Source organism: Mytilus californianus, unplaced genomic scaffold (genome assembly GCF_021869535.1).
Source record: "Mytilus californianus isolate M0D057914Y unplaced genomic scaffold, xbMytCali1.0.p SCAF_10, whole genome shotgun sequence".
Lineage (NCBI taxonomy): Eukaryota > Metazoa > Mollusca > Bivalvia > Mytilida > Mytilidae > Mytilus > Mytilus californianus.
The window spans coordinates 57,233,766-57,260,699 of NW_026262582.1; the positions used below are offsets into that span (position 1 = coordinate 57,233,766).

The 26,934-nt window shown below is 31.1% G+C and overlaps 1 protein-coding gene across 3 annotated transcripts in view; it reads right to left on the minus strand.

Moving 5' to 3' along the window:
• The window catches only part of LOC127718904 (cardioacceleratory peptide receptor-like), a 33,655-nt gene that overhangs the window by 4,263 nt on the left and 2,458 nt on the right, over positions 1–26,934 (minus strand). The window contains exons 1-6 of one of the 3 annotated variants that reach the window (XM_052224993.1): positions 26,327–26,408; positions 22,969–23,007; positions 7,049–7,133; positions 6,491–6,632; positions 3,608–3,945; positions 2,246–2,387 (exon numbers count right to left, since the gene is read on the minus strand). In XM_052224993.1, the coding sequence (XP_052080953.1) occupies positions 2,246–2,387; positions 3,608–3,945; positions 6,491–6,632; positions 7,049–7,120 (694 nt within the window). In that variant the 5' untranslated portion in view covers positions 7,121–7,133; positions 22,969–23,007; positions 26,327–26,408. Of the gene's footprint in view, positions 1–2,245; positions 2,388–3,607; positions 3,946–6,490; positions 6,633–7,048; positions 7,134–22,968; positions 23,008–26,326; positions 26,409–26,934 lie in introns of those variants that run through there. The other 2 variants (XM_052224995.1, XM_052224994.1) reach the window with 2 other exon arrangements.

Below are 26,934 nucleotides of genomic sequence, written 5' to 3' on the forward strand. Positions count from 1 at the left end.
GTAATGGTTTGTATAACCATCTTGATTGATTGATTGTTGGTTGCTTAATTTCCAGTGGCATATATTGCATGCATGTTCAGGACGAGTTTTTCATCTTGATATCCTATTTATATGGTATTATGTAAGTAAAATATTTAAACTATCTGAAAGTGTTTTATTGAATTCAATTCTTTATTTAGTCACTGCATTTGGTCATTGTCCAGATCATCTGTCTATTGTTCAATATATACTGTTTTATCCTGTATATTACCAAAAATGTATTGAAGTCTTTTTAAATTTTGAAAATATTAAGTTAACACATTTTTCATAGGGTAGGTCTCTAATGCTATAAATGTAGAAAACATGCTGGGATACCTGTCAATAAAATCAAAGGGGATAAGGAATAATTGCTGATTAAGTCATCAAACAGTGGGTAATAACGGTCAAATATTGGAGGCATAATGAACATTATGGACTGGAACTTGGTAAGTAATGAGGAAATTTGTTTCAATATGATTTGGAACTCAAAAAGAATAGAAATATTTGGTATATAAAATGTCGTTAAAACATGCTGTTGTATACTGATACGTCAGTGAAATGCTTCCTAGAACAAAGCAATACATTGCAGTTGGATGAAGTCGACAACATAAAACAGCACAATATAAACCTGACTGCTTTAAAATTCCTGTCATTATACAAAATGACTTTAATTCAAAATCATATGATACTTCAAATTTAAAAAAAAAACTGAATAAGTTTTATATCCTTGAATGGATTAGTTTTACTATAAAAACTCGTGTACGTGGACTTTCTTATAAAAGACAATCCGTTATCTTATCAGAAATGTATTGCTATTAAATCATTGTCTTTCCTTACTCTAATTAGCCGATCGATATTTTTTACCGTTTGCAGTGACCTTAACTATGAGACCTCTCGTTAGAACTTCGCCATCGCACAGCGCAAGTGCCTAATAAAAATGTGATGAAAGAATTTAAACAAACGTGCACTGGAAGGTAAATAGTAATAATTGGTTAATAAAGAACAAAGTCCGTGTTGGGCGCAACTTTTTGGAAGTTTTGGTCCTCGGTGCTCTTCAGTTTGTACTTGTTTTTGCTTTCAAACTTTTTTCATCTGAGCGTCACTGGTTGGTCTTGTGTGGACGAGACGCGCGTCTGGCGTATTGAATTTTAAGCCTAGTACCTTTTGTTAGCAATTATTCTTGTGTTTCTTTGTCCTATATGTTCTCCCATTTATTTGTATTGTGGTCCTGTCATGTGATGTTGTCGTTTTGGTGTTGTGTTTTACGTTGCCATAAAAGCGGGAGGTTTGGCATGCCACAAAACCAGGTTCAACCCACCATTTTTTTCTTAAAATGTCCTGTACCAAGTCAGGAAAATGGCCATTGTTATATTATAGTTAGTTTCTGTGTGTGTTACATTTTAATGTTGTGTTTTTGTTGTATCGTTGTTCTCCTCTTATGATGCGTTTCCCTCAGTTTTAGTTTGTAACCCGGATTTGTATTTATCTCTATCGATTTATGAGTTTTCGAACAGCGGTATACTACTGTTGCCTTTATTGAATACACAAAACAGTTAACAACTATTTTAGATAATTTTTATTCACAAATGGGAACTTATGGAAAGTAGAAAAAAATGTTAACATCGCGCTATTAATTCACTTATTTCTCACGTTTCTCTAAATTAGGCGTTGATTGTTTCTCCATATCACAATCCGTTAAACTTTTTCAACAAACTCGAAAGTTAATTAGCTTGCGATCAACAAGCACTGAATGAAATATTTTTTTGTCGATAATACATTATAAATTCGTTACAAATGCAAAATCGTGCATAGAGGACTTAGTTTAGTATAAATGCATGCTTTTAATTATCAATAATTTTCTGAACATTAAAATTACAAGAAACTCGTTTTGTATGACTTCAATTGTATGTACAAAACAAATCCATATTTTTTTTTCTTTGCAGATTTGCGTTATGTTTCTGTGCATTAACATATGAATAAGGAAACATTTATTTAAAAACTTTAAAATGTCGATTACATGTGATTAACAGCCTCTACCGTCTTCATTTATGAACCCTTTTCAAATACATTTTATATAGATAACTGATTGTTTGCAAAAATTGTATTGAAGGTTTTACTAGTTCAAAATAAGCCATTTTTATTTCAAGATCAGACTACTATGGCTGTTACGTCTATATAACTGATTCTATTTCTTATTTATTAAGATGCATGTGACATATTTGCGTACCCTTTGAGAATCTGACCTTCTGTGGTGCATTGAATCCCGCCTTTTCCCGCCTACAGATGATATATACGATCCATGTGTAACAGAATGATATAATAATGACAGGAATAACGACATTGATAAAAATTTCAGCAACAACAACTGCCTGCAAAATACATGTACAGTAATGTGAAAAAATAAGCAGAAATGTCAGAACTTGTTCTTATCCTAGAAAGCTGGTTTTACCCCAATTCCTTTTGTGCCTGTACCGAGTCAGACTATCTGAATCATATGTTGTTCGTTGTTTTTTGTCTTTAGAATAGAGAGTGAAATCGCGGTATGTGTCAAAGAGACAACAACCCTACCAAAGAGCAGAAAACAGCCCAAGCCTACCATAGGTCTCTAACACAGAGAGAAAATCCCGCACACGGTGGAGGGCTTCAGCTGGCCCCTTAACAAAAATATATACTAGTTCAGCGAAATGGACGCCACACTAAACTCCGAAACATACAAAATAATCAAAATTGGAAAAAAAAACTATAAGACTAGCAAAGGCAACAAGAGGTCTTGACTTGGGACATGAGGGTTTAAACATGTTTTGTGAGAACTCAACCCCTCCCCCCCTAATACCTCTAGCCAATTTTGGAATTAACAAATACACAACAACACGCACAGAAAACTCAGTCCAAGTCCGATGTTAGAATAGGTAACAGAAGAAACTAAGCAAAACGATTGCTTGTATATCTGTATTCAGAGGAGTGGGTATTAGTTTTTGTACGGAGCGTTGTACTGTGTGGTTTTTGTGTCGATTATTGTTATCTATTGTATGTATGATATAAATTTTAAATCGAAATGTATCGTTCAAATTAATCCAAGGTACGAAAAAGTTGCTACTGTACTAAGTGATTGGTGTCCAATGGTACTTGGTCTTCCTAATTGTGAAACTAGCCCTATGTTCATCAACGTCAAACAAATATGTTTTTGATTCACAGATGAGTCTTAAACAGCAAACAATTCTACAGTAAATGTTAATTGAGCCACTAAAAGTGATAACATTTTCCAATGAAATATATATTGTTATCATAGATGACATTATACCTGTATAATAATTTCTTGTGAAACATTTGACCAGATATTGTAAATATACCATCAATTATATTTTGTAAAATAACTTAGTGTGAGTAAATAAAGTTTCTGATAGGTGATGTATATACCAAGTGCACCATAAATAAACTATTATTACCATAAAAACTAGTAGCTTTTTTCAACTTATGAGTATTTTTCGCGTAAGATTTTTTTTAAAATTAATCTTGAAATAAAAAACATTCCGCATCTTCTTCTCGTGTGTTTGAAGTACAAAAAGGATTCTCTTTATTTCATACCTACCTGTACATTTTGGAAATTATGACCACATATATTTATTCCCTGAACCGTACATGAAAAAAACGCATGAGCAGCATACGGTATACCCATAATAATAGCGAGCAACCATGCACCGGATACAAGTCCATAACGATATTTCTTGCCTGTGGTTGAAGCGGATATTGGTCTTATTATTACAAATAATCTGTCGATCGTCAGGACAACAATTAGAAATGTAGATGCAAATATTGTTATGTTAGCACAAATCCCATAAAATATGAGACAGAAATATTTCTCCCAGCTATTTAGAAACCTTGAAAATATAGTGTCTGGTAAAACATACAGCACTCCTACTGATAAATCTGGAAATAAACACGAATAGGTTTAGAAGCCTAACAAATATGAAAACAGGTTTATGAATTATGCATATTAGTTTGAGAATTTTTTCCCGGGTAAAGCGAGACATAGAGTTCTTACGTTTCCTCGTCGGCGGCTTCAATATTCAGGTTCAGTCTGTGGTTAAAGTTTTTTAAATAGCAATTCCTTTGCAATACCTTTTTAAAACCTTCATTGAACTTAATTAAATTTGGATAGATGATTATTTATGACTAAACGACCATAACATGAGCAAAATTCTTAAAAAAAAGATTTTATTTTTTAGTTTTTCCGTAATTTCCTGATAATATACCTAGTTGTTTTGAAGTTAAAATTACATACAGTCTAAGGTTAAAGTTTTTTTTTCAGTGACTTTTCAAACATTCATGGGATTTTATGTTAATTGGACAGAAGCTTTTAATGAGAAAAAGATAAAAGTCCAGAGCAAAATAACGATTTTTTTTTTCATTTTTCCGTTCTTTACTCATAAAAGGACTTAGTTTTTTAAAGTTAGCATGTAGATACAGTATGGTGTTAAAACTTGTTAGACACCAATTACTTTGTCATACCTTCATTGAATCTTATGAAACTGTGGTAGAAACTTTTTCATGATTTCGAGATGATGTCTTCAGCATAATTTCAAAAATGTATATTTTTTTTATTTTCCAGTATTTTATTGATAGATAGGTTTGGTGGAAAAAGCTAATCTTCAAGATCAAGAAATTGCATCTGAAGAAAAAAGTTTGATTTTTTTAATCTGTATTTTACGGGAAAATGGACTTACTTTTTACAGTCAACATAACACTGAAAACAGCAAACACTTTTTAGAAATAATGTCTGAAGCAAAATTTCAAAAACTTTTTTTTTCATTTTCCGGTATTTTTTTGATAGATAGACTTAGTTGAATCTACAAGATCATGAAATAGCATCTGAAGAAAAAAAAGTTAAATTTTTTTTATCTATATTTTACTGATAAATGTGCATTTTTTTACAGTCAACATAATACTGAACACAGCAACAACAGGCGAAACACAGGGTTGGCCCCTTAACAATTTTGTTTAAACTAGATACCTTATGGCTGAATGTGACCAAATTTGGTTCCAATTGTCCCTGTAGTTTCAGAGCAGAATATTTTAAGTCAACGGACGATGACATCATGTCCGGACAAAAGGACGGTAGACAATGGATACTCAACGATCAAGAACGGAATACAGACGCCAAGTGATGAAAATAGCTCACACTTTAGGCTAAGTGAGCTATAAAATACGACAGATATCAGAGTATTCTCTCGGCTAGTATATATTTGTATGATTTTATGATTCGATAATAAAAAGAGATGTGAAAATGAAATTATACAACCCCAAATAGAATAGAGAACTTGTTCTGTAAGTCTTACTACTAAGTAAACTGAATAATTTAAATTTTTTTTATAAGAAGAAGCGGTGAGAGCTTATTTTCTTTAGACTTTATATATGCCGTTGATAAAATATTGATACATCGATACTGCTTTTTTTCTGAGTACTCATTAACTGGTCTTATAGTAATGTTTTTGTCCACAGCAGAAACAAGAAAGGGTTTCATTAAGTTTGCTTTCTTTCTAGCTTGATAATCAATTAGAGATTGGCGTTGACAATAAGACTGAGTTATATTCAGATTTCACAAAGTGTTAGTTTGAGACATCTATTACGAAAGAGCGGTAGTGACATTTTGTTGATAACATTTCTCTGTTTCAAATTATTATTTCTCACTTTCCACTTGACATTTTTGTACTGTTTCTGATTGTTATTTCTCACTTTCAAATTGACATATTTAACTTCCAGCTTGATATTTCGCGGGTCAAATTCATATTTGCAGTTCCATGTTCACAGTTCTCACAACCAGCTTGATATGTCTCAGTTCTAAAATGACATTTCTCAGTTCTAGGTTGATATTTCTCACTTCCAACGTAACGATTTCTTTCATTTCCAACTATCCAATTCAGAAATGAAAAATTGGAACTGACACATGTCAAGTTGGAATCTATAAACGCCATGGATGAAGTAAAAAATGTCAACTTTGAAGGGAGAACTTTTAGCAACAGAATATTACTTCCGTTCTCCCGCAATATCCTGCTCACTGTAGAATGTGTATTTAATGGTGACTTACACCATGCACGCGTATTTATTCTTTCATTATTTTGTGATTTTGGTTTGTTGAAGTCGTTTCATCATTGTTGAACTCGTATAATGCTCTTAGTTATGATTTCACTATAGCATCAAATCACATTGTATAAAATGTACATAGAAACCATTTTTCATTTTTATAATTATATGTTTTTAAGTAAAAATATGCAATTGTGTGCTATAACTCCCCAATTCAAAGTTGACCGTAGACATCTAGTATTCTATGTGCACTCTTTTAAATTTGACTTTCTAAATTTAAAGTCTTTGAGTGTTCCGAATAAAAAGATTAGTCGAAAACACGAGTAATGCACAGGAAAATCATAGTATTTGTTTGTCAAAGATCATGTTAGAAAAATACCAAAACCTTTACCAGCGATTGCTAAATGTTGAACAAAGAAGGCCATTCTGCTCGGTTTCTTTCGTCTGGCTAGCAACAGTATAAGAAGTGTGTTAAGTATGATTATTCCTACTGCCTGTGTGAGAGCAATCCATTTGATCATACCTCCAAATGGCTGAAATATAGATAGATATGAAGTCATCACTTACAATGCTTTCCAAATTTGACTAAAACGACCTACTATATAATGAGTTTGTCATATCTTAATGAGACAAACTTGATTTATTGGGTTTAAGATCATGAATTTTTCCAGCATTGATTTTTTTTTTTTTTTTTTTTTTACATATTTTGATATCTTGTTTGAGAGAAGAGGGTCAGCAAGGGGTAATTATTCTTTCGTTTTGTTTAGTATAGAAGATTTTCCCTCTTATATATGATAAGCGCCATTTATTCCAACTTAAATTATGCTTATACCGAAATGTTAACCTTACGAAATCAGCTGTGACTTTCTTATTCTTTGAATATGAAATTAATAGGAATTATACACTATGGAACACCAGGATGATCTGTATTATAATCGTAGTTACTCACCTCTTCTTTAATTGGTCCTAAATCGCGACACTGAGTAGCATTTTTATTATTGCCAGTAAGATTTGTTGCCATGATATTTCAATATCTACAAATAAAAAAAAATAATATAATACATATATATATATTGTCCTGGAATGTGAATGTTAAAGTCGTACGAAACGGGTTTCGTGTAATTATTATATTAAAGAAATTATTGAACTAATGCGTACATATCTACTATACTAAGTCATCTATGCACACACTTTGTACATTAATTTCGAATCTATAACAGCGCGATAGATAATATTTCATTTAGTGAATGTTGACCGCAAGTTAATTAACTTTCGAGTTTAGCGGATTATGACATTGATAGACAATCAACCCAGAATAGTAGTGCACGTTAAAAAATGAGTGAATTGAAAGATCGATGTAAAGTTTTATTTCTTAATATTTCCCTGCCTTCCTTATTTGTTAATTAAACGTTTCCATAACAGTTGTTCAATGATTTCGTGAATTTGATTTGTTCTTTCAGTATTAATTACTACTTCCAATGCACGTTTGTTCATATTCTTTCGTCATGGTTTTTCCCTTGTACTTGCGCTGCACGGTGGCCAAAGTTCTAACGAGAGGTCTCGTAGTTAAGGTCACTGCATACGGAAAAATATCGGCGAATTCGAGGGAAGACAATAATTCACTAGCAGTATATTTCTGAAGATTTTGATAAAGATAAAGGATTTTTTTTACTAGAAAGTCCACGTACACTGGTTTTACGCTAAAACTTAGGCATTTAAGTATTTAAATCATATTCAGCTTTTTTTTTAATTTGAAGTATTATATGACTTTAAAAGCTATTTAAAAAAATAATAATAAAATAGATGTGGTACGAACGTCAATACGACAGGTATCCATATAGAACGGTGGAATCAACATCTACGTGTAGGGCCATCAATAATTAACAAGACCTTTAAGTAAAAGTCTAAGTGTAAGCTGTAAAAAGGCTCTAAAGGAAAATCAATGGAAGTTTTAACTCATTTTTAAAAAGCAAAAGTGAAACAAGCCAAAAAGGATAAGACCTAATTTAAGACACTTAAACAAAATGTAAAACTATTTTGCAAGCAGCAACCTTCGACAACCATTGAACTGGAAGGGGTTTAAGGTTTAACACGTTTAAAGAGGATGTAACCAAAACTCTGACCATTTCCACCTCACCAGTGACAATGGTGAAACAGAACAACACATAAACGAACTAAAAATCCTTGAAATGCTTAACTCAAAGAAACACATAGCCAGTTTTTTATTTGGATTTACCAGTTTAGATCTCCGGTAATTTATTGTTGTTTCTTTTTTTAATGTATTCATTCAACGTAAATATGGTCTGTTCATGGCTATGTTTTAACGTAACATATTTATATAAAAGAGTTTGTATGGTAACGATTATATTTGATATGCAAGCTTTTTAAATTTCTTTTTTTAATGACAAAATTGCTTAGTCAAAATATTGAAATCGGATCAACATTTGAATTAAAACGTATTGGAAGAAGAAAAGTCAAGATCCATTGACATTTTCAATATAAACATCAACAATCTATAGTGTTTCAATTCAAACGGGTTTTTTTACCAAAAAAAAGTCCGTTTTTTCAATTTGGGTTAATTCGGTGGGCGGGTTGGCGACTCCAGCTGTTTCCGATCAATTTTTTGAGAACCGTTTAATCAATTCTCCAAGTTTAATATGTATCAAGTTTAATATTGAGGTGTAATACCACCATTGATTTTCCCCTATTAGTCTTTGTTTAATTTGCACATTTCAAAAAATTGTGCAGAATTTATCTTTGTTTCAAAATACTTGGTATGAGTAAAGTTTTATCCTGTCCAGTACTATAGAAAAAATTTCACAAAACATTTCATTGCATATAAGAAAATAACCATCACTTGTAGTTAACCAATCAAATTTTTCACTTTTATTAACCTGTGTACAAGCTTTAGTAACCATGTAACCTCAAGTTTCCAAAATATTCTATAGAAACCCCAAATAAAAAAATAATGGTGCTTTTAAATACCCAAGATATATGTTTATGACCCAGAAATGTTTTACTGCAATGAAATGTAGGATTAATTACCTACAACTGTTAAATTCAAGGGAATATTTTTTTTCGACCTATTTTCGTATGCAACCGTATGTGACGTACTATGCTTTGGTGGTATTACACCTAAAGAAGATTTTTTTGTTGAATAAACCGAATGTGACTTTTTTCCCTTTGTAATACTGGTTATTTCAAGCATTCCTGTCAAGTTTTGTCATAATAAGTTCAATAGTTTGAGAAAAATCTAGTATAATGTAAGATGACATCTACAGTGATTCGAGCAAAATTTCTTCGAAAGATCAAAACCATGGCGCATCATGATAGAATATAGTGTGGACCAATAAATGACCAAATATTTATCTCATCTGCCTACAAACAGTTAAATATGATACAAACGATGACTTTAGGATGATAAATACCACTAATGGACCTCTTTGTCTTCCTTATAAGGTCTGTTTTGGTCCATTTATTCCTCTCATTTCCTCAAAATTTCAACTTTTTAGGCCGATAAATAAAAATTTTGGGGTAGCTTTCACTCATTTACGATAGAAATGTTATAATAAATGAGTAATTGAAGTATTCAAGCTGAATGAACCATCAATATAAAAGTTTACAGTCTCCAAGGAGGTTTCAATAAGTCCTTACGTAAAAATTAAATTTACGCCGCGTTCCAGAGAGGGACATAAAAAGCTTCTCTTCCAGTGAATAATTTGTTGTTACTGCTTTAAAAATAATTTAATTTACTTATAACTATATATTTATTAAAGTATTTCTTAGGAAAAATTTTCTATTATAGCAGAATATAAGAAATAAGGAGAAAAAGTCCCCAAAACACTAAGTATGGCTTGTTCTGTCAACTAATATTCATGGTAGAGTCCTATTTCAAGGAAATTTTCTCATAAAATGTGTTTTGGAGACTCAATCCACTCAGAATATTTCATTTTTTGTAATATTTCACTTAAATAGCAAGAAATTTTAACACATGAGAGTACTCACAAGGTCAAAGGTGCATGTACAGCTTCCCATATTAGGTGTAATACCACCATTGATTTTCCCCTATTATTCCTTGTTAAATTTGCACTTTTCAAAAAATTGTGCAGAATTTATCTTTGTTTTAAATAAAGAAATACTTGGTATGAGTTAAGTTTGATCCTGTCCAGTACTATAGAAAAAATTTTACATAACATTTCCTTGCATATAAGAAAATAACCATCACTGGAAGATAACCAATCAAATTTTCCCCTTTTATTAACCTGTGTATAAGCTTTAGTAACCATGTAACCTCAAGTTTCCAAAATATTCTAAAGTAACCCCAAATACAAAAATAATGGTGCTTTTAAATACCCAAGATATATGTTTATGACCCAGAAATGTTTACTGCAATGAAATGTAGGATTAATTACCTACAACTGTCAAATTCAAGGGAACATTTTTTTCTACCTATTTTCGTATGCAACCGGATGTGACGTACTATGATTTGGTGGTATTACACCTTCAAGATTTTTTTCCTTTTACCGTGCAGGTGTCATAGTCTGGAGTTGATTGGCAAATGGTAATTAAGTCACCCGAAATAAGTTTGGAGACTTGTTGGGTTTGCTCAGTTCTTCTTCTTCTTCTTCTTCTTCTTCTTCTTATTATTATTATTATCATTATATCTCTTCCTCTTCCTCTTCCACTTCCACTTCCACAACTTTTTCGGATTTGAACTTGCCCGCACCCGTTCTCATAAACAGCTAGTCAGATTAACAATATGTTAGACTACCATGTTTCTTGGTGCAATCAGGGTTTTGTTTGTACACTGGGGTTTTTAAATGGGTACGTTGAGGGGCAATATGTTAGACAAATATGTCTTTTTGGTGCAATCAGGGTTTTCTTTGTGCACTGGGGTTTAAAAGGGGTACTTTGAGGGGCAAAAAGAGAAGGGAGGAGTTTACTATATAACCCTATGTGATCTTTATTTTTTTAAATTTTCAAATGATTACAACTTGAGAACGGTTAGTGGTAGACACATGGGGTCTTCAGTAATGACCATGTGAAGATATTGCCTACTTAAAGGCTAAAAGGTCAATGGTCAATTATGACTTTGACGTTTGACCTTGAACATTTTTTTTTCAATTTATACAAAACAAAATTGGAAAATCTTTATAATTGAAAATGATCTCCATAATAAAACAAATTGAATAGAATACAAAGTTAGTCCCAAAGGGTCAATCCCCTTTTGTCATTTGAGAATGCTCTCATATTTTGTAAATGGTCAAGAACCCCACCCCTAAATTATATATGTTCCTGTTTGTTATGTCAAAATGATTTGAATGATATTAAGTCCCCAGGGGTCATCCCTACCCCCCCCCCCCCCCCCCCCCTGCAATTTGGATATGTTCATATATCTAGTAAGAGGTTGAGATCCCTACCCATAAATCATATATATTCTGGTTTGTCACGCGAACATGATAAAAATAAAGGTTAGTTCCAAAGGGTCATCCCCACCCCTATCATTTGAATATGTTCAAATATCTTGTAAGTGATTGGAATTCATACCCCTAAACCATATTTTTTCTGGTGTGACATAGAAAGATACATTAAACGAAACATAGAAGAAGTCCCCAGGGGTCATACCCACCCTTTGTCATCTGATAATATTCTTAAATCATGTAAATGGTTAAGATTCCAAACCCTTCACCAAACAATTTCTGCAAGATGAATTGAATGAATAAAAACGAGGGGTTTATACTTATGGGTACTTTGTTTGGGAGACTTCGTTAATGAATCCTGTTAAAATCATTTATTGTTTTTGTTGGTATTTTGCGCCTGAATCTTCCTTTTCAGATATCCATATGTTGTTTTGACGATTTTCACTTATTTCGTTTAGGAGTTATGGGTATTCATTGCTTATCAGTGAAAATAATAAATGTAAGAAAACACGATTTGCTGTCATTTGGACAGCCTTTTGTTTACAGTTAACTCAAATCGTATAAGTATAGCATTACATTTATGAGATACTTTGATTGAGGTTGGGTTTTTTTTGTAAAATTATCTTGCTTATCTATAGTTCAATCAGCAGAATTTGAATAAAAGATGTTGAGAATTCAATGAATATACCCTCGGCATCATGACCAGCAACTTAACCCACCCAAATTTTGGTGGGGTTTCGTGTTGCACCGTCTTTAGTTTTCTATGTTGTGTTTTGTGTACTGTTGTTTGTCTTTTTCTTTTTTTGCCATGGCGTTGTCAGTTTATTTTCGACTTATGAGTTTGATTGTCCCTTTTGTGTCTTTCGCCTCTCTTTTTTATACCACTTGGTGAACTAGGCTATGAAAAAATATAACTTTTATTAATCGATTGATGTCTTTTCCTCATGTATACAGTGGCCAGCGCATAAGACCACTCGGCGAATTAAGATTACTAAAAACTTAGCGTTCAATAGTCAGTTGGTGCATTTCCTTCATGTACATCATTGCCAGCAATTAAGACTACTTGCCGAACTAGACTTTGCAAAAATATAACTTTCGTTTGATACTGTGGCACATAAGACCACTCTGCGAACTTGTCAATGTACAAATATAGATTTCATTAGTACATGACGTATTGTAGATATGGACGTTTTGTGCTGTGCATCTGCATTTCAATATATCTCTAGTGATGAAAATGTTACTTTTCAAAAAATGAATTATACATTCACCAAATTGTTCGGCATAATTTAACAAATCTACTCTATCATAATATAAATCGTTTACATACAGATTATTAGGCAAATAATATGTTCATAAGGTTATGAGGTTAGTAAGAATTCACCTTCAGATCTGTAGTGAATGGATAGTTGGAAGGATAATAGAAGAAAAAGGGAAAATGAAACATTTCGGGGAACTGAGAAAATAAAGAAAAATTTGAATTACAAAATAATAAAACGATATGAAATAGAAAAAAAATAATATACAATTTATATGAAAGACTCAACTTGATTTCAGAATATGTCAATAATATATCGGAAGATAAATACCACACTCTAATTCGATTCTCAAAGATGTGGCCGATAAAATTGATCGATAGTTTATTAAGAATACGATAGACAACCATTAATGAGAGTATGAATTTGAGCGAGTCCTCATTTCGATATTCTTGAATGTTTCTGCCATTTTTTTCTATTTTGTATTTATATATATTTTTTTTTTATTAGTATTATTCCTTTCCCATTATTCTCAATTCTTTATATTTCATCACCCGATTATTTGCTATTCTTAGTTTTCTACAGATGTTCTCTAATTTTATTTTTTTCTTTAACTATTATTCATTTATCTAAATTTTGTCAGTATTCTCTATACTGTAAAGCCAATCGAAACCCTCATCAATAACGATCATCAATCTTGATTGGTAGAAACAATCAGAAACCTTCTAATTCAACAGTGCACTTAAATAAAAGCGAATCATGTTTTAACCAAAAGCTTAGTGTTCTCGGTTGATGTAGTAAACTATTACTTGGGGTCTTTAGGCATAAATACACAACTAATTACGTTTGAAATCTACTTTGAAAACATGGATGAAAATGTTATTTTTCAAACAGTGACATAGATTATCAAGATTTTCATTAAAGTCTATTATGTAAACAAAGACTTAGTTAGATTGCGGAATTAACCAAAAATTATCGAATTTTGAATCATACAGTTTCTTGCAATTCTCAAAAGATATTTACCGTAGTACGTTTGCACAACTCAATTATTACAATAAGAATAAACGAAATTGATTTGTTCATGAACATAACTTATAAATGTATTCTTCAATATCCTTTAAATATTTGATTTACATTTGTTATTCTCTATGCCTTCCAATATAAAAGTTTTGCTATTATTGTGTTGACATACGCACACTTTCATTACGGCGTGTAGACCTTACAGTACATAAAATGCACAAGTGAATGTTTTCTATACTTGAACACCGCAATAATTGATTGCACTAGCGTAATTCTTCCAAAAGGAAAGAATACAATGCGAAAAAAGCTAAACTGTTACATATGTCGCACCAATAATACTTCGAAAAGGAAAGCCTTTGGTTCCTACATGTATAATGATTGAAAAGACGTTACTGTGAAATAATTGCGATGACATAAATTTTTCTTCTAATATAGCACATAGATCGAAGACATTCTACATTGTGTTGGTCGAACAACTGTGAAATCTTTTACAAAACGACCTAAATATTGAATAAAGGTGAAATGAAGTGTTAAAGTCAATATAGTCATTTGAAAGATAAACAACAGTTAATGAAATAATGATTTGACATCACGTGATTCTGTTAAGTAAATCCGCTGGAATGACGGAATATTGATTCGTTTATCAAAGGGTGACCATAAAAATTACAAAATATGTATCAATTTGAATTTCTTAGAAGAAAATAGAACTACACAATTGCATAGAATATATATTTATTGAATATACAAATCTCTATTTTTTACGAGTCGTTGCTGTATATGCTATGTTTTACATTTTACGCGACACTGCGATATAAATTTATTGAGGAACTTTATGTTTGTGCTAAATTAGCTTTTTGTTTAATGATGTTTGCTGCATCTCTTTATATCATTGGTATGATTGCTAATGAGACAACTCTCCACCAGAGACCGAATGATGTAGATGTAAGAAACACTATAGGTCACCACACGGCCTTCAATAATAAGCAAGACCCAAACCGCATATTCGAACAAGAACATCAATGGTGATAAACTTGCCTGTTAGGGGGGATCCGTTGGTCATGCATTCTGGGATTTATCTACTTCAAATTCAACATAGTGTCTCTGATAAACAAAACATAATAAAAGTAACTGCGAAAAATTCTTATCACTTATCATTACTTAATTTAAGAGATTATTCACATAAGTGCGTAAAACTGACGGCTAATTTACGCTTCTCCGAACATATTTACATTTCCTGAAGCAGTATCTTGACAATATAATACTAAGAAGATGTGATATGATTGCCAATGAGATATTCATTCACCGAAGATCGTATGAAAAAGGTATAAACAACTACAGGTCATCGTCCGGCCATCAACAAGAGCTAACATCATCCCACTATAAAAAGTACGCTCTAACAAACCATGGGATAACAAATGTGAAACTATTCAATAAAGAAAACTAATTGCATGATTTAAGATGATAACACTTAATGAATAACAATTATGGCAGACGGCAACCAAGGGTCACAACCACTGGATAGACTCCTGGTTTTGGACAGGCACATGAAGAGTGTGGTGGGTTTGATATGTTTGTGACTGTTCAACATCCCCCCAGTCAAGGACAGTTGTGTAATAATACATGTACACACAATTATATATTTAACCTTTTATTGCAATATAAAAAAAAATGTTTTTTTTTCAAATCTATTAGTTTATTTTTTTCCATAATTTCAAAATTCAAAAACATTCTTGTAGAAAGATCTTGAAGAAAATATCATTGTCATCTATACAAACTTGGAATTTTGGATACTGAATGCTCTTCAACTACGTACTTAATTTGGCCTTTTTATATTTTTTATTCGAGTTTCAATGATGAGTCTTTTGTAGACGGAACGCGCGTCTGGCGTACAAAAGGTATAATCCTGGTATTAACGAGGAGTTTATTTGTTTCATTTGAACTTCCGTTTCAAACCATATAAATAATTGATAGTATTCCCCTCATCAGCTGTATTATATAATATTTGTTCTTCTACCAAAATTGTACTGCCCTTTTTAAATTAACTTATTGCAGTTTTCAAAAAGAAAATTTACATGAGTATGAACAGATTATGTCTTTGTAAGCACATTATCATTTAAGTGAAAATCTTTGTAAGAATCAGGCAATTTAGAAAAAAATTAAAACATGGCCGAAAAAACCCACTGACCTAACCACCCTATTTTGAAGGTACCCTCATCCTGAGTTAGAAATGGTAGGTCTTTCATTTCTGTGTGTCTGGTAATTCGAAAAATATCTAGATAAATTTTGTTAGAATGATAGCAAATTACAGAGATATCTCCCCTTAATTGTTAATTTCTAGTGCATTTCAACCAAATCATATCTTGAATTACCAGAACAGGGAAAGAAAACGAATTTTATATTCATGCATCATTATACATTCTGAACCTTAATTAAAATAAAGCTGAGTGGGTTGTTGTTTGTCATGTTTTCACCACTGCCTGATTCTATTGCAGATTGGCACTTAAGGGTACAATTTTGGCGTTCTTATTGTATATGGGTAGCCATACAATTGTACTAAAGCACGATATAGCAGAGTAAATATGGTATATGGGTAGCCATGCAATTGTACTAAAGCACGATATATCAGAGTAAATATGGTATATGAGTAGCCACATCTGAATGTTAAAGTAGTGTAATGGCGTTCTTATGTTATATGGTTAACCTTATATGGTATATATGGTTAACCGCATAACTATGTCAGATCAAGATATTGGCGTTCAAATGATATATGGTTAGCCACATTGTTTTGGTAAAGCACGACTTTTCGTTATGAATTTTCCTTGGAGTTCGGTATTTTTGCTATTTTACTTTTTTCTATGTTAAAACACGATCTTGGCTATATTTTGTTCTATTGTTGGCTACATTAATGGTACGGTTCTGGTATTCACATCCTTGTGTTAGTGCATAATATTGTCGTTCTTATGTTATAAGGATAGACATGTTGAATTCAATTCTAAATAATTAATAAAATGGGAATAGAATACCTACCTGATGGAAAATAATGAAAGAAAACTATAGTGATATATTCTAGTGAGATATTTTAGTGATATATTAGTTATTTTCGAATACTTGAAGATGTTTTACCTTAAAGTACAGATATATAATATTCATAGATATTTTGTTTTGTTTACCTGCTGGTTCCCAGATATGATCTCTATGTTTCATCTCATAGAGACACAACTTGGGAAGTTTGCCAGTATAAATACACAAGGATAGCGGCCAAATTGAATTCTGTGAAAGACCCAAAGTGAAGGTAGGGGTAGTACAAAATTAGTATGATTTTAAGTCTTAGAAGTTAGAGGCGTATATATGTTGAAAATATGGCGAACAGCCATATGTTTTGACCTTTGAAAAAAATAGTAGTGCATATGAACTTTCCATTCTAGGTTATAATTTTTTACGAAATTTCATAGTAAAAATGGCATTGTTTTAGTCTTAAAAGGTGTTCCAATGGGAAATTGTATTGTATATATTTACTAAAGTGCAACCTTAGAGTATTAAAAAACAACTATTATATCACTAGAATATCTCTTGTATATCTATATTTAAATTTTGTTGGTTGCCTATATGTGTCTTTGACGATACACTAACTCTCAGGTAAAGTAGGCATTAAGCGTTGCAATAAGCGGTACACGTTTATATCTATTGATACTCGTTTGTCGAAGGGACGATTTCGGGAATAAATTATAAATTTTTCACTTGTTCTGTTGATTGATAGCGTTTGATTTTGTCAGTTTTTATGGATTTCCCCTTGTTTAATTTGCCTTGTTATACTTTTTTGCATATAAACTGGTTGGAGTTCCAAATTTCTTTTAGTGATGGACTTTGTTGAAACACTGTAGATGAAAAAGGTAGTTAAAACGGCGGTACTGCATAGATATTATTAGTTACATGGTGTGTTAGTGACCTAATACGATATATATGGGGTCAATAAATTCCATATGGGGTGAGAGCGAAGCTCGAATCCCCATATGGAATTTACTGACACCATATATATCGTATTAGGTCACTAGCACACCGTGTAACGAATTTATCTTACCGACTATCTTCACATGTGGTATTTTGACTAGCGGCCTATCAAAGTGATCAAGTCTTCAATACTTAGTATTAAGATCCTACTTCCATTTGTCTATACAGAAAACAAATGCCAACAATAGCAACTTTTATGCTTTAAATTTGTTTTATGAATTAATTTCAATCGTTCATTACATTTATTACAATTACTTCGTCTGTTGAATCCTTTCAGATTTCTTTTTTTTTTTTTTTGAAAGGGAAGTAACCCCGTTATGCCAACAATAACAACTTGTTAGCTTTAATTATGTTTTATGAACTTATTTCAACCTTTCATCATCAATTTCTTCGTCTGTTGAATCCTCTCAGATTTTTCCTCAACACCGTGTTGTTTTTATGAAGGGTTGTGGCATCATTTTTGTTTTGAAAGGGAAGTAACTCCTTACTAACCCCATATGGTAACTAACCATGTATGGTTGCTAACCCTATATTTTTTAGAACACCCTATATCAAATATACATAGTCACCACGTGTAGTCCTTTAACCAATCATATCTCTATAAATCTATAGGAGGTAAGATAAAGAAGGATATACAATCAGAGACTGTATTTGGGTCTCTGAAACTGCAACAACAAAAAATGAAAAAATTATTAAACTGATCCTTTCAAAAAAAATGTGAATACTTGTTAATTTAGAAAAGTCATAAAAATTTAAAAGCTAAAAATGTTAACCTGCCATTATCAGAATAAATTGTGTACGAGTGTTTAATATATTTGATGAATGTTATCGCATGTAATAGATTGTTACTTGATTGACATTTATCGTCTGCCTGTCACTGTACAAACATTGTAATGATCAGCTTCACTACCGTTCTAATTCACATTTGCTACTTTTGTAAAGTTACTATCTATATCTGTCAAATTACACATTTATTTATTTGCTAATTTTAGCCATGCATACATAGATTGCTTCTTAAGAAGTGATAAATAAATAAGTTTTTTCGACACAACAATAAATGCAACAGACATTATCAGAGTATCGCCTTTTTTACGAAAATACACAAAGAAAAGTGATTGATGTTTTAATGCTACAAATCCAGATGAATTATCGAAAAAAGAAAGCATACATGAATTGAGTAATTGATCATATATTCAGTTATTTGAAGTCCATCATTTTTATAGAATATGAAGGATTGTTTACACTTGTTCAAGTATTTGGCATCATGTGAAGGGGTTTTATATAACGCTGTTCTGGTTTAAATGATTATATGAATGACAGACTGTAAAGTAATCAATTACATCACGTCATTTATTGTTAACTTGAAATATCTGAAATGGTTATATATTAGTATTAATGGTTCAAATAGCAGTTGAAACAGGAGACATTTTTTTTATCTAGTTTGAATCTACATTACCACAACTTCATACACGTATGCATGTAGAAATTAGGATAATTACTACTGATTTAAGTATCGATAACAAACCTGAAACATATTAATCATATCAAACATTAGACTTCCTTTGTAATTGCATTAATTTATAATATTATATGACTATAAATTTTCTGTTTTCTCATTGGTTTAAAGCATAGGAGATATTTTTTTTTAAACATTATATTCCCCGCGGCAAAAATCACGAGAGGTTAATTTAAGATTTGAAACAGCGTCCGTGTACCTAAATATAGATATTTCAAGGCAACGTCATGTAATTCCCGTTTTTTTTTCTTCTTTTTTATCGGTGTAATTTTTCTCTTCTTCTTGTTTTCGGTGTATTTTTTTTAGAAAACTTTATTGAATATTTCAACTTATGAAAATTAGCAGCTGCAAAAACAGATGATATATTTAGTATAAAAACAGGGAGCAGTTCTAAAAGTATTTTTTTTTTTTTTTTTTTGCAAATACTAGAAAATTGGAGAAGGATAAAAAGTAAAAACATTTGTTGACTTTTGATTTCAGTTGATACAATAATTTATCAACCGCAGAGATATGACATTGGCCTCGGTGAATATCATATCTCTGGGGTTGATAAAATTATTGTATCAACCTCATCAAAAGTCAATAATTGTATAATATATTAATCTCTAAGCTGTTGTGATCGAAATGACCGTTTTAGATGAAATTTGTTTTACTACAAGGTGAAATTTTTTTGAAACTTTGGAGAATTGCCAAAGGTAAACATCCTCGTTTATTATGTATCTTCGATTTACGATTGTTCATCCATTTAGAATGTTTTTGTACGAAATACGATATCTAAATGATGACGATGAAACTGATAATAAGAGATGAATATAAATTATCAAATTTCCTACTTAGTCTAGTTTTGTTGTGGTATTTTATCTCAATAAAATTTAATTAAATTTAATGGGATTTTTGTAATTATTTACCTAATGTTAATTTCTTGGTTGGGTTGGCTTATTTATTATTCTTTGTCAATTATAGATTTACATAAAATTCATTGATGATAGTATTCCATGAAATTTATTCAAATAATATACAATGAAATATATGGAAATCAAATACCGTGAGGGTTGCAGTTGAATTATTAAAGTAATTATTGCATAACCGTTCTTCAGCATAAATGTCTGATATCTTGGAAAATGATGATCCCATAGGTACTCGGATAATTGTTTCAAATACAAAAGCGCAATGAAAAAAAAACTTAACGAGATAATTTTCATTTCAATTTTAACTTGTAATATTTTTTTTTAATCATTATAATGTTATGAAGTAATAAGCAGTCACTAATTAATTGTATACTAAATCACTTATAACACTTTCTTTTGAATACAAACTCAATACAGGCTTATATCTGCGATTCAACTTAGTACTTTATTTAGATATAAGAAGATGTGGTATGAGTGCCAATGAGACAACTCTCCTTCCAAGTCACAATTATTAAAAGTAAACCGTTATAGGTCAAAGTACGGCCTTCAACACGGAGCCTTGGCTCAAACCGAACAGCAAGCTATAAAGGGTCCCAAAAATGACTAGTGTAAAACCATTCAAACAGAGAAACCAACGGTGTAATCTATATAAAAAACGAGAAACGAGAAACCCTTAAAAACCACATCAACAAACGACAACCACTGAACATCAGGTTCCTGACTTAGGCCAGGTGCATTGGCTAGTTTAACTTTTTTTATTCGAGCGTCACTGCTGAGTCTTTTGTAGACGAAACGCGCGTCTAGCGTACATAAGTTTAGTCTTGGTATCTATGATAAGTTTATTCATTCACAGTATAGTTTTCCCAACAGTTAAACTTCAAATCTTATTTAAAAAGAAACAAAGACAAAAATAATAACAATTAATGCTTACCTTTTTCGCCGATCGAAAATATTTCAACATATCTTTGAATTTGCTTTAGGATGTTCTATAAACATCTTATTTTACTTATCTTAAGTTTGAGAATCTATAACATGCGAAATGAATGTAGGAATGGTAATGTCTATGATCTAAAATGTCGCAGTAGAAATTACATATAAACATTTTTATGCATGTTCTACGAGAATTTACAAAATTAGACTGTTGTCTTAGATGAGTCCGAAATTTGTTCTTTTTGTCTATTTAGTTTCATTCTTTTTTTTTTAAATGATATTCAATGCCAATAAAGCAATTTCGAAAAAGGAATTTTTTAAGAAAAGGATATCTTTAATTTTTTCGACGGTTTGTACGCAATTCAAAAACATGCCGAGGCGATGTTTCGCTCAAACGCTTACTTTCATTGTACACATGTGTTTCAAACACGACTCATACGAAACCACTGTTACAAGATTGCAAATGAATTCTATATAACATAGCTCTCACGTACTAGGAAATGATTTGTAATTCTATCTTCAATACAATTTTCCAACTACGCAATCATGATAAAATGTCTATTCAGATTCTTTTAGTCAAGTAATGAATAAAATATATCTAAAAATCTAAAAGGTATGACAGAATAGAAATTGTTAATCATTGATGTCTGTGTACATTCCGGGAAATAAACATTGAATATAGTATCTGTGTTTTATTGCTTCGCTCTGATTAGGGTCATTTCTTAATTTACTGATATAATGGCATTAAATTATTTAACTTGTGATCTTAATTTTTCACTAAGATCTCATTACTTTATGGGTCATTTAAAATATTATTAGATCTTCAGAAAAACTGGTAGAGAAATGTTTGTACTCTTTCAGTTATCTTTTATGGTGATCTTAAATGTCATTGGTGTATATTTTAGTATAACAGTATCATAATACACCATCTCTTTGACTTTCGTTTTTAGTTCTACTTTCGATGTCATGAAGGCAAGTAACAAGAAAATATATCGAGAGGAAAACGCGCGTCTGACATACAAAAGTGTAATCTTGGTATCTATGGTAAGTTTATTCATACACAGTATGGCTTTCTCTACAGTTAAACTTCAAATCTTATTTAAAAAGAAATAAAGACAGAAATAATAACAATTAATGATAACCTTTTTCGTCGATCGAAAATATTTATACATATCTTTGAAATGAATGTAGAAATGATAATGTCTATGATCTAACATGTCGCAACAGATATCACAGATATACATTTTTATGCATGTTCTATGAGAGTTTACAAAATTAGACTATTGTCTTAAATCAGTCAGAATTTGTTCTTTTTTTTTTTTTAGTTTCATTCTTTTTTAAAACATGATATTCAATGAGAATAGAGCAATTTCGAAAAAGGACAACAACAATAGAATAACATATATCTAGAGGGAAACATAATATCCTCTGCAAAAGGCACAGTAAAGACATTTGTCATCTGTTATCAACGTATCCCTTTTCCCCTCTTCACATAACTGTTTAAAGAATCCGTATCATAAATGACCGAATTATTGCAAAAATACATTAGGACATTTCTTCGTTTGATTTCTTCGAAAAACCTCGAAAATGACAAAATATCTGTTAAACGATTGTGATAATATAATTACGAAGGATAATATTACCATTGTATGGAAGCATAAATGTTTTGGCACAACAGAGGATATTTCATCAGTATTTTACATGGTACGGACATCCATCAGCCGTCACTGATCTGTTATGACTTATGACAATATGTTATTTGATCTATAGAAAAGGATAGATACAAATTGCAGTAAATAAAACAAATCACTTACCTTTCTACGCAACTTGAAAATTGTATTCCTCTAGTGCAACTGTTCATAAAATGAATTATATTGAAATAATCTTTATAATTTCAATGAAGCTAGTCTGTTTATCTTGATCACATATAACAACTTAAACGTTCGTATGGGAATGATTATAAAGACGGAATGAAGTTTCAAAAAATCAGCTATATATTTTATATTAAATTCTCATCACGACGAGATCGCTATATAGTTACACAGAAAATTATTGCTCTTCCCTCATTTTCAGAATCAGATTTACGTGGAACGAAATGTTCATGAAATGAAATCAAAATCAAAAACAACGTAAACGACTCACACGAATGTAGCTTTTCTGTAAACAATAATGAAGACAGCACGCCTCGTAAAGTTTTTCTTTTTTAATTTGATTGTCGTTATGAAAACTAAATATTTGCAGTATAGTTATAGATGTGAGACATGAAAATCAAAAATGTATACACCGAAGGTAGAACATGCGATTACGCCTCGTGTATTAACATTCAAGTCTTTTAAATCACAGAGAGTTCTGACAAGACCTGGAATCTACACTTAATGTAGTCAGTTGAATGTAGTATATTCTTCTTGTGTTAACTGATATCGTCTATTGAAAGTCACATTAAAAAGGTTAAGTCCCACAAACCATATTTTTCAATGTCTTTAAGTTACTGTATGGTAAAATAACACTATGTTACAAAGTTAGACAATTACTGTAAAGTTAAAGATAGCGCCTCGTTGTTAACACTTAGTGCAACCTACAACAATATACTGCTATAAAAATCACTGCAGATTATCGATGAGAACTTTGCGTCGGTTTAAAATTGTCAATCAACCAACCACATGATGATTTGGTTATCTAGAGTGTTGTCTCGTGAGAGGAGTGAACTTACTATTTGTAGTCATGTTTCGTCGCTTAAGCACTTAAATAATTGCTGAAAGTATAGACAAAAAGGTGCAGCAAAATTACATCTCGAAAAAATCATTTATTCTAAGATGTTCATGATTGCATAGTAAGAAACATTCTGAATCTATCGTAATCTTATCAACTAAAAAAAAGCAGTTGATCATCGCAATATTTGATATCATTACTCGCAAAAACAACTTAATGAATGGTCAAAGCATATAACTTTAACCTGAAACAGCTTTATATTATATCGTAACAAATTTTTATATAAACAGAATGTATAATTATGTACATATACATTTCACTATCATAATAATTCATTAAAGCTGTCGAATTAACAAAATTATTTAGAGATCTTCCTCGGGGTCTATGGATAACAACTACTGATTCAGTTCGTATTGGTATTATTAAGATATGAAATCTATGGAATTAAGAAAAAATGTTTTCGATTTTTAATTCTATTAGCTTTTTAGTTTTTTGCTACATGAAATAATGGCCGAATTTCGGTATAGGGTATAAAATTGGAAAAATGCAAAAGATGTTAAGGACAAAATTTCGAAATATTTAGCCATATGTGCATTCATGATACATTTAAGAAAATATATAAATAAAAGACATATGTTATTGAATACAAAAACAAAGCGTGCTTTAAGCTAGTCTTGAAGTAAATTTTGATGGAACGTTAGAACGGAAACGCTAGCAGTTTATGTATGTATGTGAAGTTAGCTATAGCAACCAATTCTTTTTTGGTTTTTAATATCCAGTCGACTGATAGCCATCGGTACGATATGTTCAGATTTTTAAAGTCAAATAAAATAGCAATTTGTGAATATTTAATACCATAAACAATGATAGACATAGTTAAAACATTTTAAAAATGAGTAAATAGAGAAGTAGGAAATCAATTCGTGAACCCTACAAGTGATCGTAAATTCTCACTGGCCATCTACAAGTCATCGTTAGTTGTCGTTGCCCTCAAATAATATTTTAAGTGCTCCTGCATACAAAAGATGAAAAGTTTCTCGATAGTCGATATTCAAAATGTCATTATGTGTTTCTATAGTTTAAATGTCCGTGTTTTTTTCTGTAAGCGTACCTAAGGTGATCATGTTTTAAAAAAAAAGTATTTTGGATACCATCTTATTGATAAAGATTGATAAATCATAAAGGGAGAATCTTGATCTATATAAGTGGTTATATTTGAGAACAACGACAGTTTACAATTATCTGTAAGGGTCACAAAATAACTATTAAATCACTTTTCTTATTTGTATCTACTGTTTTCTGTGTTGTGCTTTGTGTACTGTCGTTTGTCTTTTTTAGCCATGGCGTTGTCAGTTTATTTTCAACTTATGAGTTTGAATGTCCCTTTGGTATCTTTCGCCTCTCTCTTTTAAATATGGTTATATAACTCTTTAAAATACACATTTTAGAATATTTTGACTATCAATGTGGCTGCTAGCGGCCGTTTGAATATTAAATATTGAAACGAACCGGCCGTTTACTTCACATGCATAGTTTAGATTTGGAATTTATCTGGAACATTCGGAATTCTCTGAACTCTACGCGCTGAAACAACTTATTCAAACATGATTTTCATTCAACTTTAAACGTGTTTTTTTTATCAGAAAAATAGAAATGAAATTTGTACATGATAAGATTTTTTTCACATTTTCAGAACCGTAAAGAATTAAAACGATGGATTTTTTAAATCACAGGGTAATTATTTTTTAAGCATTCATGAAATGCAACAAGTTTTAGTATGTGTTATAATTGTAAGCATAACTGCTAAGAAATATGTGTTTTTGTATTTGACTTAGACAGGTATATATGCTGCCCACGTTATTATGAGAAAATGTCATTATAACATAATGATTGCAATAGTTCACGTAATAATACCTGACAAATATTTGATGGAACAAAATTGAACCATATGATAACAAAAATTCTTCCAATATATATAAAAGTGTAATTAATTACCGCGAGGGGGGTAAAAACTTCAAAACAGACAAGGAATCATTCGTGGTATAATTTTCGAAGAAACTTTGGTCTGAACTTTTCAATTGTTATGGCATGCATATGTAGAATCTCGCAATAAAAGATTTGAATTTGTTGTAACATGTATGATTAAACACTGTTTCTTTGTTTTTATATCCATTTTTCTCGCAGGAGTCAGGTGATGGTAGTGGATGTGGTCAGTAGTATTGCACTGTCCATATTTTTTTGCCATTTTCTTTACTTAATTTTCTTAATTTATGTATCATTAGTTTATAAACTTAGAGAACTCATTGTTTGTAAGTGTGCTACAAAGTTTTGAGAAGTACCACAAATGCAAGTGTGAACATATTTTTGTATAAGATAATCAAGGGTCTTTGAAATGTTCATCTTAGTTCTAAAGTACACATAAAAAAAAATAAAACTCAACCATGTGTCTTAGAAAAAACTTACCTTAGAATTATGATAATAAACTAATTCACCAAATTGTATACTTGTGGTATAATCTTTCAATTTCTTATTTTCAAAGTACTGTTGTAATATTAGTTATATTAATCAATTATAACACAGCTGATATTGATTAAATAACATGTAAATATTCAATCAATCGACATCAAAAGATCTTATAATCAATTTTATTCTATTTGTCGTCTACCAGTGGATGTGTTTTTTCTTCTTCTATTTTATGTTAATTTGTCTCACAATTGCAAAAAGTTTTATTTAAATTGATAGGATTTTTTTTTTTTTCAATAATTAAATAAAAGAGAAACACTATCATGTATTTAAAGTGATCATACAAATATCCATAAACAATTATCAGAAACTAAACATTTATAAACTATTGTGTGACAGCAGAGAATTTTTATAAACAATGGTGTGACAGGAGAGAATTTTTATAAACTATGGTGCGACAGAAGAGAATTTTTATAAACTATGGTGTGACAGGAGAGAATTTTCCCCAACTCTTTATATTCCCAATGATCAGAATTTACAATTGTTCTTTCCAACTTTTAACTTTGCATGACCTTTTGTCGCACTTTTAGTCTCCCTAATGTATTAAA